This window comes from Eulemur rufifrons, chromosome 17 (genome assembly GCF_041146395.1).
Source record: "Eulemur rufifrons isolate Redbay chromosome 17, OSU_ERuf_1, whole genome shotgun sequence".
NCBI lineage: Eukaryota > Metazoa > Chordata > Mammalia > Primates > Lemuridae > Eulemur > Eulemur rufifrons.
This window is the reverse complement of record NC_090999.1, coordinates 56036758-56059619: the sequence shown is the minus strand read 5'-3', so window position 1 is coordinate 56059619 and position 22862 is coordinate 56036758. Positions and strand designations below refer to the sequence as shown.

The 22862-nt window shown below is 34.8% G+C and overlaps 1 protein-coding gene across 2 annotated transcripts in view; it reads left to right on the top strand.

Annotated features, from left to right (window-relative positions):
• The window catches only part of EDIL3 (EGF like repeats and discoidin domains 3), a 391875-nt gene that overhangs the window by 295783 nt on the left and 73230 nt on the right, over positions 1–22862 (top strand). For both annotated transcript variants that reach the window (XM_069492261.1, XM_069492262.1), the window contains one exon: positions 3893–4077. In XM_069492261.1, coding sequence (XP_069348362.1) covers positions 3893–4077 — 185 coding nt within the window. The remainder of the gene's footprint in view (positions 1–3892; positions 4078–22862) is intronic.

Here is a 22862-nt window from a genome sequence, read left to right as displayed (position 1 = left end):
TTTTAGGTTTTATGAAACACGTAAATTTATCATTACTTCCAAAGGGACACTGTATCAATACCAAGATTGCTACTATAAATTCATTCTTGAATCATTCTTAGCTAGCAACCTGCTTATTGTACAAATAGTGGTTATCCAGTTTAAGAATAATCTATCAAAGGAGTCAGAGTTAAATATTCTCTTCCCCCAGGAGCATCAATACTAGATTTAAAGGTGAAGACTTAATGTGTGGATCTTACAGTGGCCCCATTTTAATATGACTAGATTCTGAACTAAGTAGAAAATCTTGTCTAGGCATTTCACTGTGTTATATTTTTGGTGGATGTTCTTATAATTCTGGCATCAAAATTTACAACTATCTTTGCTGCAGTAGCCTGAAATTATTTTGTTTAAATAGCTGTGAAGAAAACTAAAAATTCATTTAGTATAATCTTAGTATAATCTATACTGTATAGATTAGTATACTATACTATTAGTATAGTATTAGTATATACCAATTTTTAGTATAATCTTAAAGTGTAGAAAAGCCTTTACCAAACTTAAAACAATGCCATTTAATTAAAAATAGGATGACAAGTCCCTGCAAAGAGATAACTGTGAACTTTTTATTCATTTCAAGAACTTGCCTATAGGTTAAAGTCCATACTTCATATCTTTTGCCCTTCTTAGACTTATTTATGGAGCCTAGAAAGGGAATGATTTGTAAGCAAATAAAAGTTACTATTAATATTAAAAATAACCAATTTTTAATAATCCCATGACATTTAAAGTAATTAGAGTAATTTGGCCAGTTGAGTCAACCTGTTTTAAGAATCACATTTTCATATTTCATATTGGGCTTCTTTTCGTTTGTTTATTTGTTTTGGTTTGGTTTTTTTTTTTTTGAGCAACCAACATACAGTTTTAGTACCATTAATTATCCTAACAGAGATCCTTTCCCTTATTTTGGTAATTCAACCAGTCCTATCGACTGCCAGTAAATCTTAGCAGAATTATTGCTCTACAGTGTTTATATTGCATGTCACTATATCACCACAGGCCAGTGTCATCCCTAAGCCATTCATCATAAAGCAATCAAGAGTAAGCCACAATATGATGAGGTCTACTGCAGGCTTCCTGGTTTTTAGTTGCTGAACATCACCTTCCCCAATTTTTCAGTCATTTGATTCATGAAGATCAGTCTTTCATACATGGCACAGTTACACCCCTAAGGTGTGAGTGTATTTTACTTCCAAGTTTGACAAGAGGTTACACCTGACACTTTACAGATTTTATTTTCTCAAAAAAAAAGTAGTGTCCCATCTCCGAACCCTGCAAATTGATTTTGAACTTGCATGCACAGAGCAATATCTCTCAGTGGATGCTTTTAAAAGCTAGAGCACTTCACTATAGAAATATCAATTTCATTAATACTTCATTTTGATCAGGTGCTGTCCACACTGGTAAAAGAGTTAATTAATTTATATGCATGAAATCATATGGGTGAAGAGTAAAAATAGCGTGAGGCACTTTGGCAGAGAGGTTACCTAGAACACTTAGAAATAAATACTAATGTAATGTACCAAACTATTTTCCACAGTCCAGTGCACCACTGGAAAGCCCAAGCCTGCCTTATTGTATTCAATAAACTGTTATAAGATCTTTCAGCCTGCATAGAAGATCAGCAATTAATCTCTTCTCAGATACTTAAAAAGATCATCTCCTAAATCTCTGAAAGAGATATGGAGATATTTCATTCTAAACATCTTTATTTCATTCTAAAGATGTTTAGAATGAAATAGATTATGACCATAATTAGAGGATGAAAACTTATCCGTTCATTCCTTGAACAACTAATTATTTGTATCATCTTCTGGGCTAAGTACTAGACAGCAGAATGGGTATGAAATGATCTTTATGGCTAAGCAGAAATGGTCAAAGTAAAGGCATTCCTTTTCTATCCAATACTTCAGTATTATCTTATATCACAAAAAGAGAAAAACAACTACTTTTCCTTTTCTCTTGTAAGCAAAGTTTTTCTTTGTAAGCAAAATTTTATAAAGACTTGGTGGGAGAAAGAGAGGCGGAACCAGGGATGAGAATAAAAGAACAAGTCAGAAGTCTATAATGTAAACAATGCATGATATTTTAGAACTGCCTGAAGATAAACAGCGTGCCACTATGGCTATCAGACCTTTCTAGAATCTTTGAGATTTGTTATGACATTTTTCTTAGCCGGAATTTATATTTAGGTTTTAGAGCTCTTTTTATCACGGGGCTTCAGATATATGTCTCCTATGCCAAAACTCATCTATGCTAATAAACATAATCCTCCATTATCATTTTTGTATGTTTGCATAGGATAGGCATTTCCTGGAAGGTGGAGGTAAACATGCAGTAGCCTCCAGAAGGAAGAAATGATCTAGATTGACCAGGACAGAAAGCAGTTAATTGTAGTTAAGAATTATTTATCAATGAAAAGTTCTAAACCACCTCTTTCAGAGATTAGACTTAGAGTGGTCTAGTTTTAGAAACTGCAAAACCAGACATAGGATATTCTTTAGTACTCACTAATATGCTCATATTGAGGGACTTAATATTACTATCTGTTGGAATGAGTTTTACCAAAATAATAAAAATAACTAACACTCACTGAGTGCTAGCTATGTGCCAGCACTCTTTCTAAGTAGCTTATATCTATTAACTAAGAACTCTTCTTTGAGGTAGATTCTATTATTATCACCATTCTGCAGAAGGGAAAACTGAGGCACAAAGTGGTTCAATAATAGGGATTAAACCACACAGCTGGGAAGTGAGAGATCAATAAAGCATGAGGAGAAGGTACTGGGTTAAAGTTTCCTCTTTTTATCTTTGCTTCCTTGATGATCAAACTTCCCTTGTGAGTTTCTTGGCCTAAACGAAACACAAGACTCAGCGACTGGCTCATATAATGATAGCATCATGCTTACTATGACAAACTTTGTAAATGAAATTTTGTCACGGTTGCAATTCATGATTGGGAAATTGTTGTGTATACGTATACAGACACATACACACACACAAACACACACACACGCACTATTTTTCAAAGATAGGGAAAACCAAATTTTGCACCATATTAAACTTGAAAATATATGTAGTAGATTTGAGAATCTTCTTGAAATATCTAAATTTTATAGGTTATTGAATATGATTGGAAAATAATAATGCATTAAATGGTTTATTCAGTAATGGTCTTTGCCAGAATTTGCTTACTTTCTTCTATCTGTTAGTTTAAATTCTACACTTGTGCAATGCCTGGCACATGGTCTACACTGAGTAAATATTAGCTTCCTGCTTTTCAGAAGAAATTATGCAGGTGCTATAAGAATCAGTGTTAAAGATTAACGTATTTCTGGAAAAACTAAATGCTGTCCAGTTTAGAATATAATAGTGGAGCAGTTTGCGAAAATGACACTGTACTGAGGGAATTTTCATTTGCAGTATTATGAAAACAAATAAAAGAAAAACAAATATACTTTGTGAGAAAATGTCCCATTTTTAAAGATACAATGAAACTCTTGAAAACTATGGAACAGTTATGAGGCTTCCAGTAATGAGACAGGAGAGAGCATTTCAGCATTGTTTTCATTTTGCAAAATCATCTATCACAGAAAAGTAGTTTAAATTGTCTGTCTTGTTTTCAATTTTTCCAAAATATATTCAGACAAAATAGCCTGAATTGACTATCTTGTTTTTCGATTTTGTTTCAGATTTATTTCTGATTATAGCCTTTTTTTTGAATTTAGATGCTCTCTCTTTGGGGGAATGAATAGCATTATGTTTAATTTTCTCTTACTATCGAAAATGAACAAAGAAAAGTTCCACAGTAATAAATTATTTTTCTTATGGGGCCCTTCTTATTTTCTTTCAGGCTGTTCTGAGCCTCTGGGTATGAAATCAGGACATATACAAGACTATCAGATCACTGCCTCCAGCATCTTCAGGACGCTCAACATGGACATGTTCACTTGGGAACCAAGGAAAGCTCGGCTGGACAAGCAAGGCAAAGTGAATGCCTGGACCTCTGGCCACAATGACCAGTCACAATGGTTACAGGTAAAATTTTCCAAAACTATTTCACCACACACTGCTTCTCCTCCTCGGTTAGGGGAATGTTGGGGTCATTACCTTCACATTAATTTAAATGTGGCTTCATGTTTGGTTTAACTAATTTAATAACACCGATACTCCTTATAAAGCCTTATCTATGGGTTATTTTTATTCTGGTATTGATTTATAGATGCTACTGTCAGGTTGATGCTGAAGATTGTGCCAGATCACACTATGTATGTGTGTCAATTGATCGATTAGGAGAGCATTTGCATCTTAACTCTCATCTATTCTAATGCTTTGCTTTAATATTGCTTTTGAAAGCATGACAGCAGGAATTTAACAGGCATTGAAATCATGCCTCTGACCTGTAGATTGTTCTCACAGAATCATGACTCCTGACATACTGGCTCTTTACCTGTGGTTGCTAAGCAATGGAGCAATTTGATTACATTCTCCTAACAGAGCTTGCTTATGGAGGGAAACCATAGATACTGCAGAGTCTATTTATCATTTGCAAATGAAGTAAGGTTACAGTCAGTGCTCTTTAAAACAATCGTCATGAAATTCACTTTTCTGTGGAGCACTTTTAAGTATGCACAGGTTCGTTAATGTCTTTTGTGGCAAAGAAAAGTAAGACAGCTCGGTTCTATGATGAAATCACTTTATTTGAAAGATAAGAGTCCTACTCTTGTTGATATTTATGCTGTATCCATAAGTTTAAAAAATGTAATTCGTTTTATTCCTGGAAATAATGGAAATATTTCAAATGGCAATCAAACTAGATTTGCCAAATCTGAAACTGTTCTTAGCAGGTCACCTGAAATTTGCAGTAGTCCCTTTTCAGTCTTTTCTTCACTTGACCTTACTTTTCCTTATTCTTACAGTTAGAAATATTTACTTTTTTCTTTACATTCCCTTAACATTCTATCTGGATCTTTATTTGTCTGGCGCTTTATTGAGTTCTCTCATAAGCTATCATGCATTACAAATAATTATGTATGTCTTTCTCCTATTTCTGTTCTATGAACTTTTTGAAGATAGGGTGTATGTTTTTCTGTATATCATCCCAGCACTCAACCTGATATTCTTGTCTTACAGATAGCAGGGCTTACTAAATTCAATCATTTAGTTAAAAAATGTTTTGTTTTGTTTTTGTGACAGACCTATGAAGCGAGCATCCTATAAGATGATAAATAGTGATAACACACCAGCAAGCAACACACTGTTCATGTAGACATCCATAATGTTCATAATGTGAGACATTATTACCGGCCGGGTGCGGTGGCTCGTGCCTGTAATCCTAGCACTCTGGGAGACCGAGGCAGGCGGATCATTTGAGCTCAGGAGTTCAAGACCAGCCTGAGCAAGAGCGAGACCCCATCTCTACTAAAAAATTAGAAAGAAATTAGCTGGACAACTAAAAATATATAGAGAAAAATTAGCCGGGCATGGTGGCACATGCCTGTAGTCCCAGCTACTCAGGAGGCTGAGACAGGAGGATCACTTGAGCCCAGGAGTTTGAGGTTGCTATGAGCTAGGCTGACCCCACAGCACTCTAGCCTGGGCAAAAGAGTGAGACTCTGTCTCAAAAAGAAAAAAAAAATATATTACCTCTTGCTTAATGCATTCCTTTTGTTAGACTTAGGTGACAACCAGACTGTTTTCCTCCATCCTCCTCCAAGCTGATGTTTCCCAATGTCCTTTCCAGTCCACCCTTCCTCTGCCTGTTGTCTTTCTCTAACTTCTCTCCCACCAACCCCAAACACTCATATTAACTGATTTAACAAGTATTGGTGATTTCAATATTAAAATATGGATTTAAGTACCATAAAAGCATTTTACTTCTCACCCCTCCCATTGCCACTTCCATAATCTGGGTTACTACCCTCTTTCACCTGGATTTTTACATAAGCCTCTTAATCAGCTTTCCTGTTTCTGGTTTGATGCTCTAAAAATCTATTCCTTAAGTAGTAACTCATACATGCTCATGTGTGTGTGTATGTGCGCATTTCCTAAAATGCAAATGTGATTCTCTTACTCCCTTGTTTAAAACCCTTCAATTCCTCCCTCTCAGCTTCAGAAGAAAATGCAGTATCCTTAATATAGCCTGAAAGGAATTGGCCCTATTTCATCTCTTACTGCACTTTTCTAAATTTGCTTATTTCTCAAACCAAACACTAGCTCCCTCTTCCCATTCATTTGCAAATGCCCTCTTACTAGAGGAAAAGAATGGAAAGAGCCCCTCTGCCCACAGCCTTCCCAGCCTTCTGTTGTTTAAGTCCTTCAGCTACAGTTTGGATATACCTTTCTCTAGGAAGGCTTTCTTCTAGGAAGGATGCCAACTTCATCCTACTCCATGTCTGACTTAAGTTCTCTCCTGTATACTACTATGTCCTCTCTAATTCTCTCACTGTAGCATTATCACACTATATTGGAAATTCTGTTTTTATGCTAGATTGTTTGCTTCATGAGGGCTAGGGCCACCCCTGTCTTGTTGAATTTCTTAAATTGTTGTCCAGCACCTAACCAAATACTTGTCACAAAACCTGACACATGGTAGGCATTCTATAAAGATTTGTTGAATAAATGAATGAATATAAATGAATGATTAGTTCAGAAAATAATTCAAATTATAAGTTTGGGCCAGTACAAATATAAGTTTGATCTCCAATTTAAGAGGTCAACTGCTACATAGTCTCAAAATTTTAAATCTTATTTGAAAAAGAAATATAAAAACTTATGTCAAAGAGATGTCATTTTTTAAATACAGAAACTAAATTTCTGTAATATTCCAGTCATACCTCAGATTAAATATAGTTAACATTAATTGTGATTCATAATCCCATGTGGAATAAGGCAAAATATTTTATAACCCACAAATAGCTCAGACAGGTTAGTAGACCCTAGAAATATCCACATAATGAGATTACCAATGGCAAACTTTTTTAGAAAGATAAAAATAAAACAAATATTTTTACATGAATCATGGTGCAATCTTTAGTGTAAAATGACATTCATCACTTTAAGATGGCTTTTCAGCTGTCTTCTTCCAGTCATTTGCATGCTGAAATTGATTCATTTTGTCAATGACAGATTTTCTGTCAATTCAAGGATCAATTCTTCTAGTATATGTCTTATTTTTGCTGTATCAAAATATAATCACAAACTCCAAGACAAAGTAAATTGACATGTTTCCTTTTATTTATTTATTTATTTATTTTCTGACATCATGAAAAAAAAAGCTCCAGAAATTTTTTTTAATTTTTTAATTTCAGCATATTACGGGGGTAAAAATATTTAGGTTATGTATGTTGCCTTTGCTCCCAGATGGTGTATACCACACCAATTAAGTGTGTATATACCCATCCCCTCCACCCCGCTCCCATCTACCCAACACCCAATGAATGTTATTACTATATGTGCTTTTAAGTGTTAATACCAATTTGATGGTGAGTACATGTGGTGCTTGTTTTTCCATTCTCATGATACTTCACTTAGTCGAATGGGCTCCAGCTCTATCCAGGATAATACAAGAGGTGCTAGATCACCATTGTTTTTTTGTGGCTGAATAGAACTCTATGGTATACATGTACCACATTTTATTAATCCACTCATGTATTGATAAAGCTCCAGAATTGTGGCTATTTTTAGTGTTTTACCCTCAAGAGAATATAATCTGTTCAACTCTCCATTATTATGCTTGTTAGTGTTTTTGTTGAAAATAAAATTAACATTTTTTATAGATAACTATGTATAGTATGATTTTGGTTTTGAGCTTTTGGTATAGAGGTGATATAGAAGTCAATTTTTATTCTGAATTTATTTATAAACTTATAGGTTTTCCAAAACTTTAAGATTTAACCAAAACTTTGAGCAAAAAGCCCTACCAATGTGATTTCCAAGTCTCCCAAATGTTAAACTGCCGTTTCTGCCTTTCAAAAACAATCTTACCTCCATCTAAATTGAACGATCCTAAATCAACCATTTCTGATTCCTAGGCTGGACATTCCTCACGCATGGCTAGACTAGATTTTAATTCTTATTATAAAAATAAAGTGACATTTAACTCACAAAGGTTTTTTAGGCTCAGACTATTAGCTTCTGTGGTTAGTTTCTAAACAAAGGAACAAGAAATTGTGTAAGATATTAAGGGGGATTAAATAGGACAAATAAAAGAACAGAAGAAGCACATAGTACATATGCAGCAAAGGACAGATCCCTTCTTTTTCTTTCTGGTGGATTGTGTAACCTCAAGAAAATGTAGTTGGATATCACCAATTTTAATCAAGAATGAGCATTTGCATACATATTCTTCACGTCCTCCAAATGCTCCAAATGGAATTTCCAGTGAAAAAAAAATGAAATGTAAAGTATGCATTGTTAGATTGGATGCAAACTGTAGGCAATGTTGATAAATTACATAAATTGGCATTGGCAAACAAAAAATTTGAAATGTCTTTATCTGGGTATCATCAGATTTTTTAGCTTCTTTACCTGGAAGTATTAATAATAAATATTAATAATTTAAAATGAGTACTATGTAATTTGCCAGTCTTCTCAACTGAAACTGTATTCCTAGTAGAATAGTTATGTGTTTTTATATCCATTATCACTGGCTTTCACCAAGGGTAAATTCCCTTTTATTTTATACTCAGATTAAACAAATTGATTGAGATGTTTAATGAAATTCTATCAAGAGCAAGGGTATTCCTAGTGATAATCTGATACATTGTGATGAAATGTACTGATTCATTTTGATATTGCACATAGAACTATGAAAGGAGTGCTCTAAGAATTACCATGGATTAATTAAAAACTTATTTTAAAATAAAATATCACAAATTCTTTTATAGTGAATATAGTGTATGTGTATTCATTACCTTATTGGTGGTGACTATAGAAAAAAGATAATTCACCATCTGTAATTAAAGTTACTAAAAAGGTTTTCAGGTTTCTTAAAGGGTGACATAATATAAATGACTAACAGGAAGGAAAATGTTACAATGTCACCTAGAAAATGGCCTTTTGGTCTATCTCACAAAACATTTGCTAATTTAAGGTAGTCTGCACAGTATTTCGACAAAGTTAGTAGAATTAATAGAGTTGTTAGACTGCACATTTTAGTGTTGACCTTTGTCAAAATTGCATCTAACCCTACACAGCTTCATTTCAATACTAATTTTGTGGAAATGTGTAAGAGAGCAATTGAATTTAAGCTTTCAAATTAAATAAGCCTGATTTAATTTAGTTCTTTTCAGAGTTTTAAAAGGTATAATCTAGCCATAAAATTCATAACTTCTTTAATGCCATCAGCTTCTCTTGCCCTCTGGACAATTTATTTACAGAAGAGTTGAAAGGGAGATTTTCAAGGATCAAGTGACCTCTAGGCCCCTAGGAAACATTTGTCAACATGAAGGAATATTCTTATTTCCAATTCAGAATTCCAATATTTTATATGTTCAGACTGTTTACTATAGAGAAAATCTAAAAGAGCTCAAATAATGAAACATACATGATTGTGAGAAAGCTTCTGTTCTTTCATAATGTTATACATATTTTAGAGTATATTAAATGAATCAAAGGATGCTTATACATTGCTAGGACTATGAAATTATCTTTAAAATTTCTATAATTTTATGATGTCAAAGGGAATCCCCACTATCCAATTAGAAAAAAGCTTTTAAGCCAGGCACGGTGGCTCACGCCTGTAATCCTAGCACTTTAGGAAAATGAGGCAGGAAGATCACTTGAAGGCAGAAGTTTGAGCCCAGCCTGAGCAACATAACAAAGCATATCTATACAAAAAAACAGAAAAATTAACCAGGCATGGAGGTACGTGCATGTAGTCCCAGCTACTCAGGAGGTTGAGGCAGGAGTATCACTTGAGCCTAGCAGTTTGAGGTTACAGTGAGCTATGATGATGCCACTATATTCTAGCCTGAGCAACAGAGCAAGACCTTGTCTCAAAAAAAGAAAAAGAAAAGAAAAAAGTTTTTAATAAGCAAAATTGAATAGGGCATTTGTATAGAAAGTACTTAGAGAACAGAGAAGAATGCAGCCAATATCAATGTAGTATGCTGAGTGCACAATTTGAAGTCCAAAAATCTAGATTTGAGTGATGACAAATCAATATTCTGGGACTCCATGTTTTTTTTTTCTTTTCCATCTAAAATGGAGATCTTACCAAAAAACTCACCACTCCCAGGCTATCTTCTCCTTTTAAAAATCCTCACACCACTAAGATTCTAGTATCTAAATGATGATTGGCCCAATCCAAAGAAATCAGAAAATTGTCAGACCACCAGCTGATTTCTTCATAATGTAGCACAAGTATGAAGTTAACAAAAAGACATCATATAACTTAATTATTGGTACAAATACAGCCATCTAAGCTTAAAAGTAACCTATAAAAAGTTAAATTTTATATAATGCATAACACATCTAAATAATACCCAAAATATTGCCCCCACCTTTTCATCTTTTTTAATTTTGAGTCATTTACTTGGGCACTAACCCTAGTAACCTTGGGTTATATCTCTCTTAAAAAACAAAAACAAAAAAACACTAAGATATATTAGGCAATTATCAATTATTAATACACAGCACTTACATATAGAAAATCATGAAAAATACTCAAAATGGTAGCTTCTGGTGGCAATAAGGAGTAGATTATGTTCAAATACAGTGTACAGCCTTGGATAACAAGCCCCTGTGGCATGTAAAAATTGGATGGAAGCTTTGTGGTTTGGAGATTATTTTAAATGTCTTTATGCTTTTCAAATTCAAATAAATACTTTTGAGGCACCTGTTATCACAACACACAATGCCAGGTGCAAGGAGCTGAAGACATATTCAGCACTGTGTCTGCCTGCATGTACAACTGCTGATGCCCTAATTGTCATGGATCCAGCATTCCAAAAGCAATGAACAGAAGGGGAGTTGGATGCCTCTGCTTAGAATTGGTATTTGAAACCATTGAAAAACTGAACAACAGGACTTAAAAGAATTGTATGTGCACAGCATGCCCTTTCACACTTTTTATGATAATGAGAATTAAATGATTTCTGATTCCTTTGTGTGCAATTATTATATTTGTGACATATTAATAATCTTCATATTATCAAAACATAGCTGTGAGAATGGTAACCATTCTCCTCTAAAAAATATTAGCTGAAAATGTGCCAGTGAGTACAATTTAGAACTTGGGAATACTGTTTCAAATAATATGAGCATTTTGTAAAGGCTTTCCAATAAAATCAGAATCAATTTTAAACTGTGATCTCATCTTGTCTTTAAAGCGACCCTCTTGGCAAGCTAAGTTATGTTTGTTTTGTGATGAGGTTATGAGAATCAGAGAAGCTTGCTAAAAATTGCACAGCCAATCAGTGTCTAAAGGGGACTCAACACATGTCCGGAAGCTCATGTGTTGATTGTTACCACAATAATTTTTAGAACATTTAGTGGGTGAGTTTACTCCTTTTTTTCAGGGGATATTTGTTGGATTAGAAAGTCTGTCCATCACCCAGTTCTGAACAGAACATTTCTGGCCACTTACCTTGTCAGACTCCTGGTACTTCTGTGGATCCAGATTGCCCACTAAATTTCTGGTTCCACATTGTAAAAATTGTATATTTCTTCCAGTGTTATTGAACACCAAATACACACACACATACACGTGCATGCAAAAAATTTGGAAAATGTAATTTGTATTTTTTTTTTTTAAAACAAAACAATAGGAGATAGGAATGGAAATTCTAATATTTTCTCTCCACCTCCAGTGGTGTGTTCATTATGTATATATCACATTTTAGAGAAAGCTGCTCTGTCCAACAGTCTTGGTCATAGTCAAGTTCACCTGGTTCAGATGCTTTGGTTTATCTGAGAAAGCTTTGTAATTGTTCTTCAAAGCCAGTGATGTTATAATGAGTAGGTAATTCAGTTTTTGTTTACTTTCATGACTATAGATATGTCTCATTTATGAAGTATTTTATTTTCTAGCTAACGTAACCTTAAATTTATTTATAGCAAATATTACATCCATTTTCTCTTTCATCAATAAATTAGCATTTCTGTAGGGAAACAAGCCTCAGTGAAATGACTTTTAAATCTCTAGTGTCTTTGTTTTATGTTGCTATTATAGTTAAGTAGCATATTGTTTCTCTTGAAAAGCCTAAGTCCACCTAGCTGTTTTTTATGTATGAACCTTTGGTCAGATTTTTCTCTGAGATTCTTTAAGATGTGGCTAAGAACATATTTATCCTCCTACAGCTTCCAAGTAATCACTTTCTGGAATTAATTTATATTTGAGAAGAAAACTAGATATACAATTTTTGGCTAGGACAGATTGTGACCTCATGATCAAGGCCAAAGTTTTGACTTTTTAGCTCATTGCTTAGGTAACTTGCCTGAGGTCAGTCAAGAAATCTGGAGGCTGCTCACTCCATTTGACCCGCCCTCTGCCTCCTGCAAATCCTCATGTGTGTCTGACTTGCTCTCCTCTCCTGCCCTCTTCTTCACCTGGGCTTACCTAGGCCCTTGTTGCTTCGTTTTTCTACCCTCTGGCTTTTTATTCCTGCTCGAGACGGCCCTCTGAAGGTTAATTGGCAGTTACTCAGCCCAGTTTCATCTCTGTTGGAGTTTCACAAACTGCTCTGGCTCTTATTAAGGGGCCACCTGATGCCACCTTGACTTCTGGCTTCTCAGTACATTTGGGTCCAGCTTACTACCATAGCTGACCTCCACCTTAGACTCTCCACCAACCTCAGTATTCTTGCTTCCTGGTCCTTGTTGTGAATCCAAGGCTGCTCTTTTGGCGCTCCCATTTTTCCAGATACACTTTTTCTTCGGGTAGTTCCACTGCCAGATTTAGGTCCTCCTGACTACAGACCCAGAGTTTTCAAAATGGTCCTCTCTTCTTTGATTATGAACTGATAAAATTAAGGTAATATATGTCACTCTTTCATTCTAAAAATGCAGTACTTAAAAAAAAAAAAAAGGTTCTCTTTCTCTCCAAATGATAAATTTTATCAGTACTTCTCAGAATGTACCCTGGAAAACACTACTTCCATGCGGTGCTCTAAAAAAAAAAATGGTACTGTGCTGAAATATATTTGATAAGTTCTATGTCCTCCTTTATGTTCTTAATGATTCACATGTGTATTAAAATCATAAAGACTCTTAAGAATCCTGTAGGAAAGAGATTTAACTTTTTTTTTTTTTTTGGCTTGGTAATTTTCAAACTTATCTGATAATGGAGTACTTTTTTAAAAATACTTTAATATCCATAGGAACCACTTTGGAATATTATATATTAATTAAGTTGCATTTCTATAGCACTTTGTTATTTTCAAAGAGTTTTTTTAATATTTATTTTCACTGTATCCTTATAGTAATATGGGTACATATCATTATTTGTGTAAAGTACTCTGTCCCAAAACATGAAAAGATAACTTGCAGACATTACATGACTTAATCCTGTAAATGACAAAACTTGACCCCAAAATCCAATTTCTATCTTTTCCATGTAGTGCCATTTTTTCATGGCTGGTTTGTGTCTGACATCATGTAGAATGGGGTCTCACCTCAGAAGCCTTTTTTCCATCAACATGATTTTTTTAGTTATAGCAAAATATGCACAAAATATGTGTATTAGAAACTTGTTTTCCAATTCACTGCATTCCTCTGTTCCTGCTCAATATCAAAAAAATTCATCAATTCTGAATCCATATCTGTGCAAGCCAAGCATTTAAAATTGCCTAAATAGATTCACACCATTGTTTTCATTTCGTCTTCAGAATGCTACACATAAGCTAGTTAGCCCAGATGTACCTGAGGAAAGTCAATCCTCTTCATGAGTAAAATGGGTCATATACATTGACTACTCTAAGCAAGGAAAGTAACATGTGAACAATTTTACTTGCTGAGAAACAGCTCCTAAGAACTAAAGGGTTTAGCTAGAGAAGTTTACAACAGTACGAGATATTTATATGTCACTCAAGTGGTAAAAATTTTCTGTCTCATTTCTTGAAATGCATTTGATAACTTTCTTTAAAACTCTGTTTCTTTCTCACTTAAAATCACTGAAACTTGCCCTTATATAGTTTGTCCTTTTGCAAATGTTCATACATTTGGCTTTCCCTTCTCTGTGCTCGTGATGTAAAGTTCTCTCTTCGTTTCAATGAAAGGCTTTTGTAACTGGCATGCATTAAACTTTAATGTAGAATCTATATTAGGATATTCACCATTTTACATTAAAATGGGACAGTAAACATAAGCAATAGACATATATTGTAGCATTTCGGATGTGAGTAACAGGAACTCTCCTATGAAAGAATCATTATTTTTTTCCTTATAGGTTTTCCTCACCTAAGTCAGACCATAGACTATTTGAATAATAAGATTTCTATTATCCCATATATTCTCTCTTCTGCTAGCATGGTGTCTTATGAATAGGAAAACTTTAAAGGAGGAAGGGGTGTGTGTGTACTTTTATTCAGAGGAATAAGTTCATGTGCCTGTTTGCACTATTTTTTATGCTACTAAAAATTTATAAACAGCTTTTTGTACAAAGTTATCCAACATAAGAAAGGGAAAAAACAAGAGATATTTACCTATAGCCATTATTAACTAGTTTCTATTTTATGATACCTTGTTCTATGATTTTAAAATAAAATATGGAATAAAATTTTATAGTGATTTCATTCTAGGTTGTATTAATTATCATTATGGAATTGCATATGATTATTATGGCCATTGTATATGCAATAATTAGAAAACCAAATGTAATTAAGAGAGTTTAAGGTAAATGAATAAAATAACAAGGGTAATTAAAAACTATTAGTTGCATTAAACTCCGAGTCATCTTTCCCCCTTCTCCCAATATCCTACCACCTACTAAAGGCTCAACCTTTGTTTCTTTGTGATGCTCTAGGGTAAAATACTATTCCAATGTCACACAGCACTATGGAGTTTTAATCCCTAAAGCTGTAGGATTTGATGGTTCTTCACAAATACCACAGGACCCATCTGCCTAGACAGTTATGCCTGGTGATATGAAAGGATCTGTAATAAAAGATAATGGATCTAAGAATACTTTCGTATGTGACTATGTATGTATTATATATGTGTGTATGTATATGTGTGTGTGTTTACATATATGTTTTTTACAAACTGCCTCAAAGCTCTATAATGGTAATAGGCAAAATTATAAAAATAAAGCAGCTATAAAGATCTCAGTGGGAAAAGGCACACAACCAGCTGCTGTGTCTTCTCCCATGTTGATGTCAAAGTAGTTTTTTCAAAGCATGGTTTGGAGACTTCCTGCATCAGAATCAGCTGGCGTGAGCTGGCTAAAAATGCAGATTCTTAAATTTTATCCCCAGAGATTCTGTTGTTATTTGGTCTGAGTTGAGCACAGAAATGTGCATTTTTGAGCAAATATCCTTGGATTCTTGTGCAAAGTGAAGTTCAAGAAAAGTGGAATTGATTGTTTATGGCTTGAATCATGTTCATTCAGAGGCAGCCATTTTAATGGGACTTGCTTAGATATGCTGAGTTGAAAATTACTTGAGTATGAATCTAATTGCTATTTAAGAGTAGAGGCCGGACGCGGTGGCTCACGCTTGTAATCCTAGCACTCTGGGAGGCCGAGGCGGGTGGATCGCTCGAGGTCAGGAGTTCAAGACCAGCCTGAGCAAGAGTGAGACCCCGTCTCTACTAAAAATAGAAAGAAATTATATGGACAACTAAAATATATATATACAAAAAAATTAGCTGGGCATGGTGGCACATGCCTGTAGTCCCAGCTACTAGGGAGGCTGAGGCAGTAGGATCGCCTGAGCCCAGGAGTCTGAGGTTGCTGTGAGCTAGACTGACGCCACGGCACTCACTCTAGTCCAGGCAACAGAGTGAGACTCTGTCTCAAAAAAAAAAAAAAAAAAAAAAAGAGTAGAGTATTGGTACGCTCGAAATTAAAGAAATGCCATGCTACTAGTATTAGGGTACCAAAACTCAAGGCTTACATTGATCTGACTTTTATTAAATGAATAAATTCAACAACAAATCTTTAATTTCTCTAAACTCTATAGAAAATAAAGTATATTAAAGATACACATATAGACTCAGATCTAAATCTATGAGAAAGAAGATTTGTCTTGATACCTGTAATTCCAGTTTCTCTAGCTAGGAAAAAATATAGATATATATGTGTATATATGTGTATGTATACATATAGTACAAATATCTATTATATGAAATTATGAAATTTAAATAATGAAATATTTTTGTACTTAGCCTTTTAATATATGTAGCACAATAACAGATATTTCTTACAATGACCATGAGGTGTTACTAATTTCTTAAGTACTATCTGAAGAGAGAAAATATGTTCAGCAGAATGGAATATTAAATTTACTGTTATAGTATGCTGAAGAGGCCTTGGGTAAAGTAGGTGCATGATGCATGTTAAAAGTTTGTTGAATAATATTTTCAAAAACTGTGAATCCGTGTGCAGTTGGTGAGATTTTGAATTCACTGATACATTTGACAAGAGATATTATATCAAAATGATTAGGTTGTTAAACTCTATAGCAGAATTGTCTGGCTTCAAACCCCTTCTCTGCCACTAACTAGTTGTGTGACTACGGGCAGGTGAGTCTACTGTTACTGTCACAATATTCTTATTTCCTAAATGGGATAATAATATCCACTTTATAGGATTATGTGCAGGATTTATTGAATTAACATTTATAAAGTGCTTAAAAATAATTGCTATGAAAATCTTGGCTATTACTTCATTGATCAGAATGACTTCTTCTATACCCAATGAAACTGTATATGGTATTTGTTTTCATTTAAGGTTACCAGATAAAAATACAGGATGCTTAGTTAAATTTGAATTTCATGTAAATTATGATGGTTTTAGTATAAAGGTATTCCAAATATTGCAGGGGACATACTCATACTAAAAAACTTTGTAATTTATCTGAAATTGAAATTTAAATGGGCATTTCATGTTTTATTTTGCCAAATCCAACAACTCTATTTTCACTCTGTTCCATTTGCTTTCTTTCCCCTGGTACATGCAATTGAACTAAGTTATGATGCTGATATAATGATGAGTTCTGGTCAATAGATAATGATTTTAGTAGATTGCTCATCTGTAATTGTTTTGCATTGTGCTTCTATTACAGTTGAATAGATATTGGAAAATCTAATAGTTTATTAACTTTAAAGCAAATATGCTTAAATTGACCTCCACTTCAAAATTATTAGTCTCTGTTCTGTTCTGCGGGAAAGAAGCTATTTTCTATTTTGGCTCTTGTGTGCTTAGTGGATTGTTGGGGATCAGACAAACCCTTTGGATCTACACATAAATCCAGGAGATAAACTCAGTTTCTTTTATTAGATAGGAACTCAGTATAATATTTTCCATCTTGGTAATGGGTTGAAATTTCCAGGAATGCCTCCAAATGACTCTAAATGACATTTGAAATCTTGTGTTTATAGTTTGTAGAAATTGTCACTAGATGGCATTTAATATCCTTAAAATTATTTTTAGTTCAGTGGATTCATATTCTCTCTCTCTCTCTCTCTCTCTCACACACACACACACAGTCTTTAGGACTTGAACTCAAATATTGATCCCTTTTAGCTTCTAGCTGTGTGACATTGGAATGGTATTTTACCTCTGAGCATCAGTTTCTTTATCTGGGAAATATAGTAAATGCCCATTCCACAGAGCTGTTGGAAGACTGAATGAGATCACATCTATACAACAGCCTGCTTGGTGTCTAGAAGGGTGGAAAAGCCCCATGTGAGTTGTCTTCCCTGCTTCTTCCTCAGCATTAACACAGAAACTCTAGAGATTAGCAGTACTGGAGCTAAGTTTGATTCCAAATTCTGTGGCTGTATTATACTAAATCAGAAGACAAAAGTGAAAGAGGAAGTAGGAAATAGGATGCTTTGTGTCCCTAGCTTTGAATCTGATTGTTTTACATATGTCAAAAGTTGCCTAGACTCCTGGATTTTTCCACAATAGCTCCACTTAACCATCAGTGGAAAATACTGGGACATCCCACCACCACTAACACCACCCCTTGTGAGATTGTTCATTGTTTTTAAAGCCCAGTTTTCCTTCTTCTGAAAGATACTCCCTTGGAGGAGCTATCCTGGTCTAACAAGGTATGGGTATTGGAAGCTGCCAACACAGTCTCACATTCCCTGGCCACAGATGAGTCCTTCAGTGAAGAGTCCAGAACTTTCACATAAAAAGGGCTTAGGAAGGGCATCTTGCTGGAATTGCCATGGAGAAGGTAGAGGCAGGGATAGGAGACATTCCTTTAAGCTGCATTTGAAGAGCAAGCATGCCATAATTTATAACAAAATGATTATTTAGAGAGATTTTGTAGGAAATTGAAGATGGACCAAAATCTCTCAGCCCTCTATTTGTTGGAGCCGACATTCTGCATTCAGGTGTGAAATTGGGAGACAGGCTGGGTGCAGACCGGCCCTGACTAACACATGAAGACAGCTACTCAGGAGCATGAAGTGGAGAAGAATATTCCAGCATCCTTCACTGTTTCTAAGCTCACTACTCATATTAATGGATAACATTTTTTTCCATCTGCCAGACCATGCTAACCAACAAAAGGGAGAGGATGACAAAATGTTTTTTTAAATTCATGGTGACTTTATATTTTATAAAGTCCATCTACTGCTATTATTGGGATTATTTTTGTTTGTTGTTGTTCCACAGACCATGGAAGTGTATGGAAACATAGTCACAGAATCATAGTTTTCTGCCTTTTATTCAATTCTTGGAGAAAAAAAATGCAACTGGAAAATACAGCATATTAAAAATTTTATTTATAAATAATATCATGAATTAAAATGCTAATAAGATTTAAATATAGAAAGTATAAAAATCTCCTTAGGAAGGTTTATTTTTGAGTATTTTTAATATTCTGAAATCTGTTTATACATAGCATGAATATATTCACTTTCTTTTTTTTTTTTTTTTTTTCCTTTTGAAGCCACTCCTGGGATACAAATATATTCACTTTCAAGGTGATTTTTTAAATGGATCAAATAAATGCAAAACATATTAGAGAAATCTATCTTACTTCTTACTACTTCTTTTATAATTTGAAAAATTTACCTACTCTTTGATATCTCCAAAATAAAGTAGAAGCAACAGATAAGTTATTTTCTAGCAAAAGTCCAGTAAATTAGACTTATTATTTTTCTACTAGTAGACCAAAATGCTCATAAAACCATGAAGAAAATGGGGAGATGAGCAATAGTATTAAACTGGCCAGTCAATGCTAATTATGAGACAACTTTAAGAACTTCAAGTTCCGATTATTGTAGCCAAGGAGGGAGAAAGGAGGGAATATCGCAGGCCCAGAGCAAGGGTGAGCATGGGTCACTGCACACCCATAGACTGTATTTATGTGAAAGTGTTCCCTCCTCTGGGTGGAGCAGGGATGCTAGAGTATGCCCAGGATGCTTGTCAGCCCTGTCTTGTCCTCTCAGCTGGGTACCCTTTTGCGAACGCAGCCCACAGAGCCTTACACTGCAACCCTGAAGTGACCTGATATGAGGCCCTGATGGTTAAGAAGAGCATCGTAAATACCCCCTGCTTCTAGTTTAGCTTGATCTGTTTTCCAATGAGATGGGGCTCAGCTAGGGAAGCTGAGGAAAGCAGAGTCATCTAAGTTTGGCCAACCCTGTCACCATCTCTGTCAAAAACATTGATTTTTTTACTTAACAAGCAGAAACTAAACATAGGAAAGAGAAAAATGCAATTGAATAGGAATTAAATTGAAGAGACTATTAGAATTCAGCAGCTTTAAATGAGAAGAGTTCCGTCACAGAGCTAAGGTTTTAAAATTTTGCAGTTGCATTGTGCTAGAATCCCTCAAGTCCTTAGTGACTTGTCGAATCACACGCAGATCAATGCTGAATGCAAAACATCTTAGCATTCTTAACCTGCTTAAAATTTGTTGGCAGAGACGATGAGGTACTAAATTTCGTAATATGTGCTGTTTAGAAAAGTTCAACCTTAAAATCTACAAAAAAGCTGAGTTTTTGTTTGGCTGTGCCACTAACTTATTATAAGCCCCTAGGCAAATGATCTGCCTTTTCTGAAGCCCAATCTCCTTATTTTCAAAGTGCAAGGGATATCATATAAATGGAAATAAAAATGACTGTCTTTCTTATTGATACATGCCTGGTATCTGGTAAAAGAAACTGTGGTACCTACAGCTGTGCATTAAGATCATAGCTAATCCAGATAGAATCCAGAATGATCCCCCATAGTGAGAAGAACTGAATCTACCCCTACCTACCCCAAGAAACACACATGTTATGTTCCTTGTTAGCATCCCTAAGAGAATGAGAACTTCTGGGTATTCAATACCCAGTTATACATCATCATTGAGGTTACTCAAGAGAAAATGGCACAAATAGTGATCACTGGTTCTCATTTCATTGATTTTATTATGCTATCCTATGAGGGTTTTTTAACAAAACTTGCAAATTTTTGCCATATAACTCAGTTTCACTTACCACTATTTCAATAGCTATTTATCAAAGGAATTCCAAGTCTAGACTCTTGGGTCCAGGGGTCCAGAGGTAAAAATGAAAGACAAAGTTCCTGCCCTTAAGAAGTTCATAGCCAATAAAGACAGAGCCATAAACAACAAATAAAAGAAAAGAAAAATGTATATTCTAGTAAACCAGAAGACATTAATTAGAACATATAACAGAGATCTGGTCTGGCCATTAGTGTAGACATACTGAGAAAGGATATTTGAGCAGAGACCTAAAATATGAACAGGAGTTTGTTGTGCCTGCAAGTAGAAATAGGAAGATTGAGTAAAAAAAATACTCTAGAAGGAACATATATGTACTGCAGGAGGTAGAAGAAACCATGGCATGTTTGAGAAACTGAAAGTAGTTCAGTTCCTCATAATTTGATAGAAACTTTTGGTACATGAACCCATACACTCTGCATATCATTTAAAATAAAGTGATAGCACAATAGTAAAATGAAATGTAGACGTTTAATGCAATAGTTATACCAATGAATGGCCCCATTTCTAGAAGTATTCACATAAATATTTACTATGAATTAAATGAATATAATTTTATGAGATCATCATTATTTTTAAAAGATATAACTGGTTTTATTTCTGAATCCTCTAGCTAAGAAAGGTTTAAAAAATATGTCACTTAATATTAAAAATGAAGAATTTCTTTAATAAAAGTTAGAAAGAAGGGAAATGTATTCATGATCCTACTATGAGAAAGCTGAATTAATCGGCAGAATCTTTGCTGAGATTTAGTCATTATAATGACAAAAGTATGAACTTTGCTCCCTGGTGCCCCTAAATGTGCATCAAGTCTAGAATAGAAAGCTTTATTTATACAGATACTCAAATGAATTATTTTTTACCTATGCCTAATACTAGTAAGAATCCTGATGTGTGATTCAGTTTTATCATTCCCAAAGTTATACTAATTTATTCTAGTTTTTAAAACTGGATTTAAGAAACAGCATGGTCTTTCAGTCTATGATAAAAAGTAATGTTGCAGAAATTTTTTAAAAAAATAAATCATTGTAGAATCAGTTTTCCAAAAGTCCAAGTACTGAAAGAAGTACACTCACTCAGGGCTTTTACTACAGGGATTTTTACCGTGGGACTGGATATCAGTGACAAGGCCAGCCTGGCCAGACTAGAGAAGAGTTTTTGTCTTCTAAGGGCTTATTAACTGGTGAGAAAGTGAAATACCGTCGGGCGCGGTGGCTCACGCCTGTAATTCTAGCACTCTGGGAGGCCGAGGTGGGCGGATCGTTTGAGCTCAGGAATTCGAGACCAGCCTGAGCAAGAGCGAGACCCCATCTCTACTAAAAATAGAAAGAAATTATATGGACAGCTAAAAATATATATAGAAAAAATTAGCCGGGCATGGTGGCGCATGCCTGTAGTCCTAGCTACTCGGGAGGCTGAGACAGGAGGATCGCTTGAGCTCAGGAGTTTGAGGTTGCTGTGAGCTAGGCTGACGCCACGGCACTCACTCTAGCCTGGGCAACAGAGTGAGACTCTGTCTCAAAAAAAAAAAAAAAAAAAAAAAGTGAAATACCAAAATACTACGGTTCAAATGCTAGCTCTGCTTTTTACTATTCTTATTAGCTGGGTATATGAATTCACCACCCCAAGACTCCCCATCTTCAAAATGGAAACAACCTTACGTCAAGGGATTATTGCGGAGCTGAAATGAGATGACATCCATGAGAGCTGTAACTTTACTACCTGGCACATAAGCAAGGAATGAACACCTTTCCTTGCCTTTTTCCCCACATGGATACAACAGGCAAAATTATAGCAATGGCCGCATTCTAGAGGGGTTGAAGGCACATTTGCTTTTTGCAGTGTCTGCTATGTAGAGTTGACTATGACATAGTGATAATTTTTATGACTATACTGAAGGTATCCTAGCCTACTGTCTGATAAAATTTCTCTTCATTATTTCTAGAATGACTTGGTCACTAATTTCCACCTAAAATGTGGGGGAAAAAAAAAAAACCCACAGATGACATATTCTTCAGTCTTTGAGAAAAATCAAAAGTTAGTTTAATTTTTTTAAATCAAAAATATAAAATGAAAAAGAACTACCATTCTTTTTTCAATGAAATGATTGCATCCAATTTTGTGTGCATCTGTGTTTGTGTTTAATGGCAAGTGTAATTATGCACCTGCGATGTGTGGCTCTCCTAATTTTAG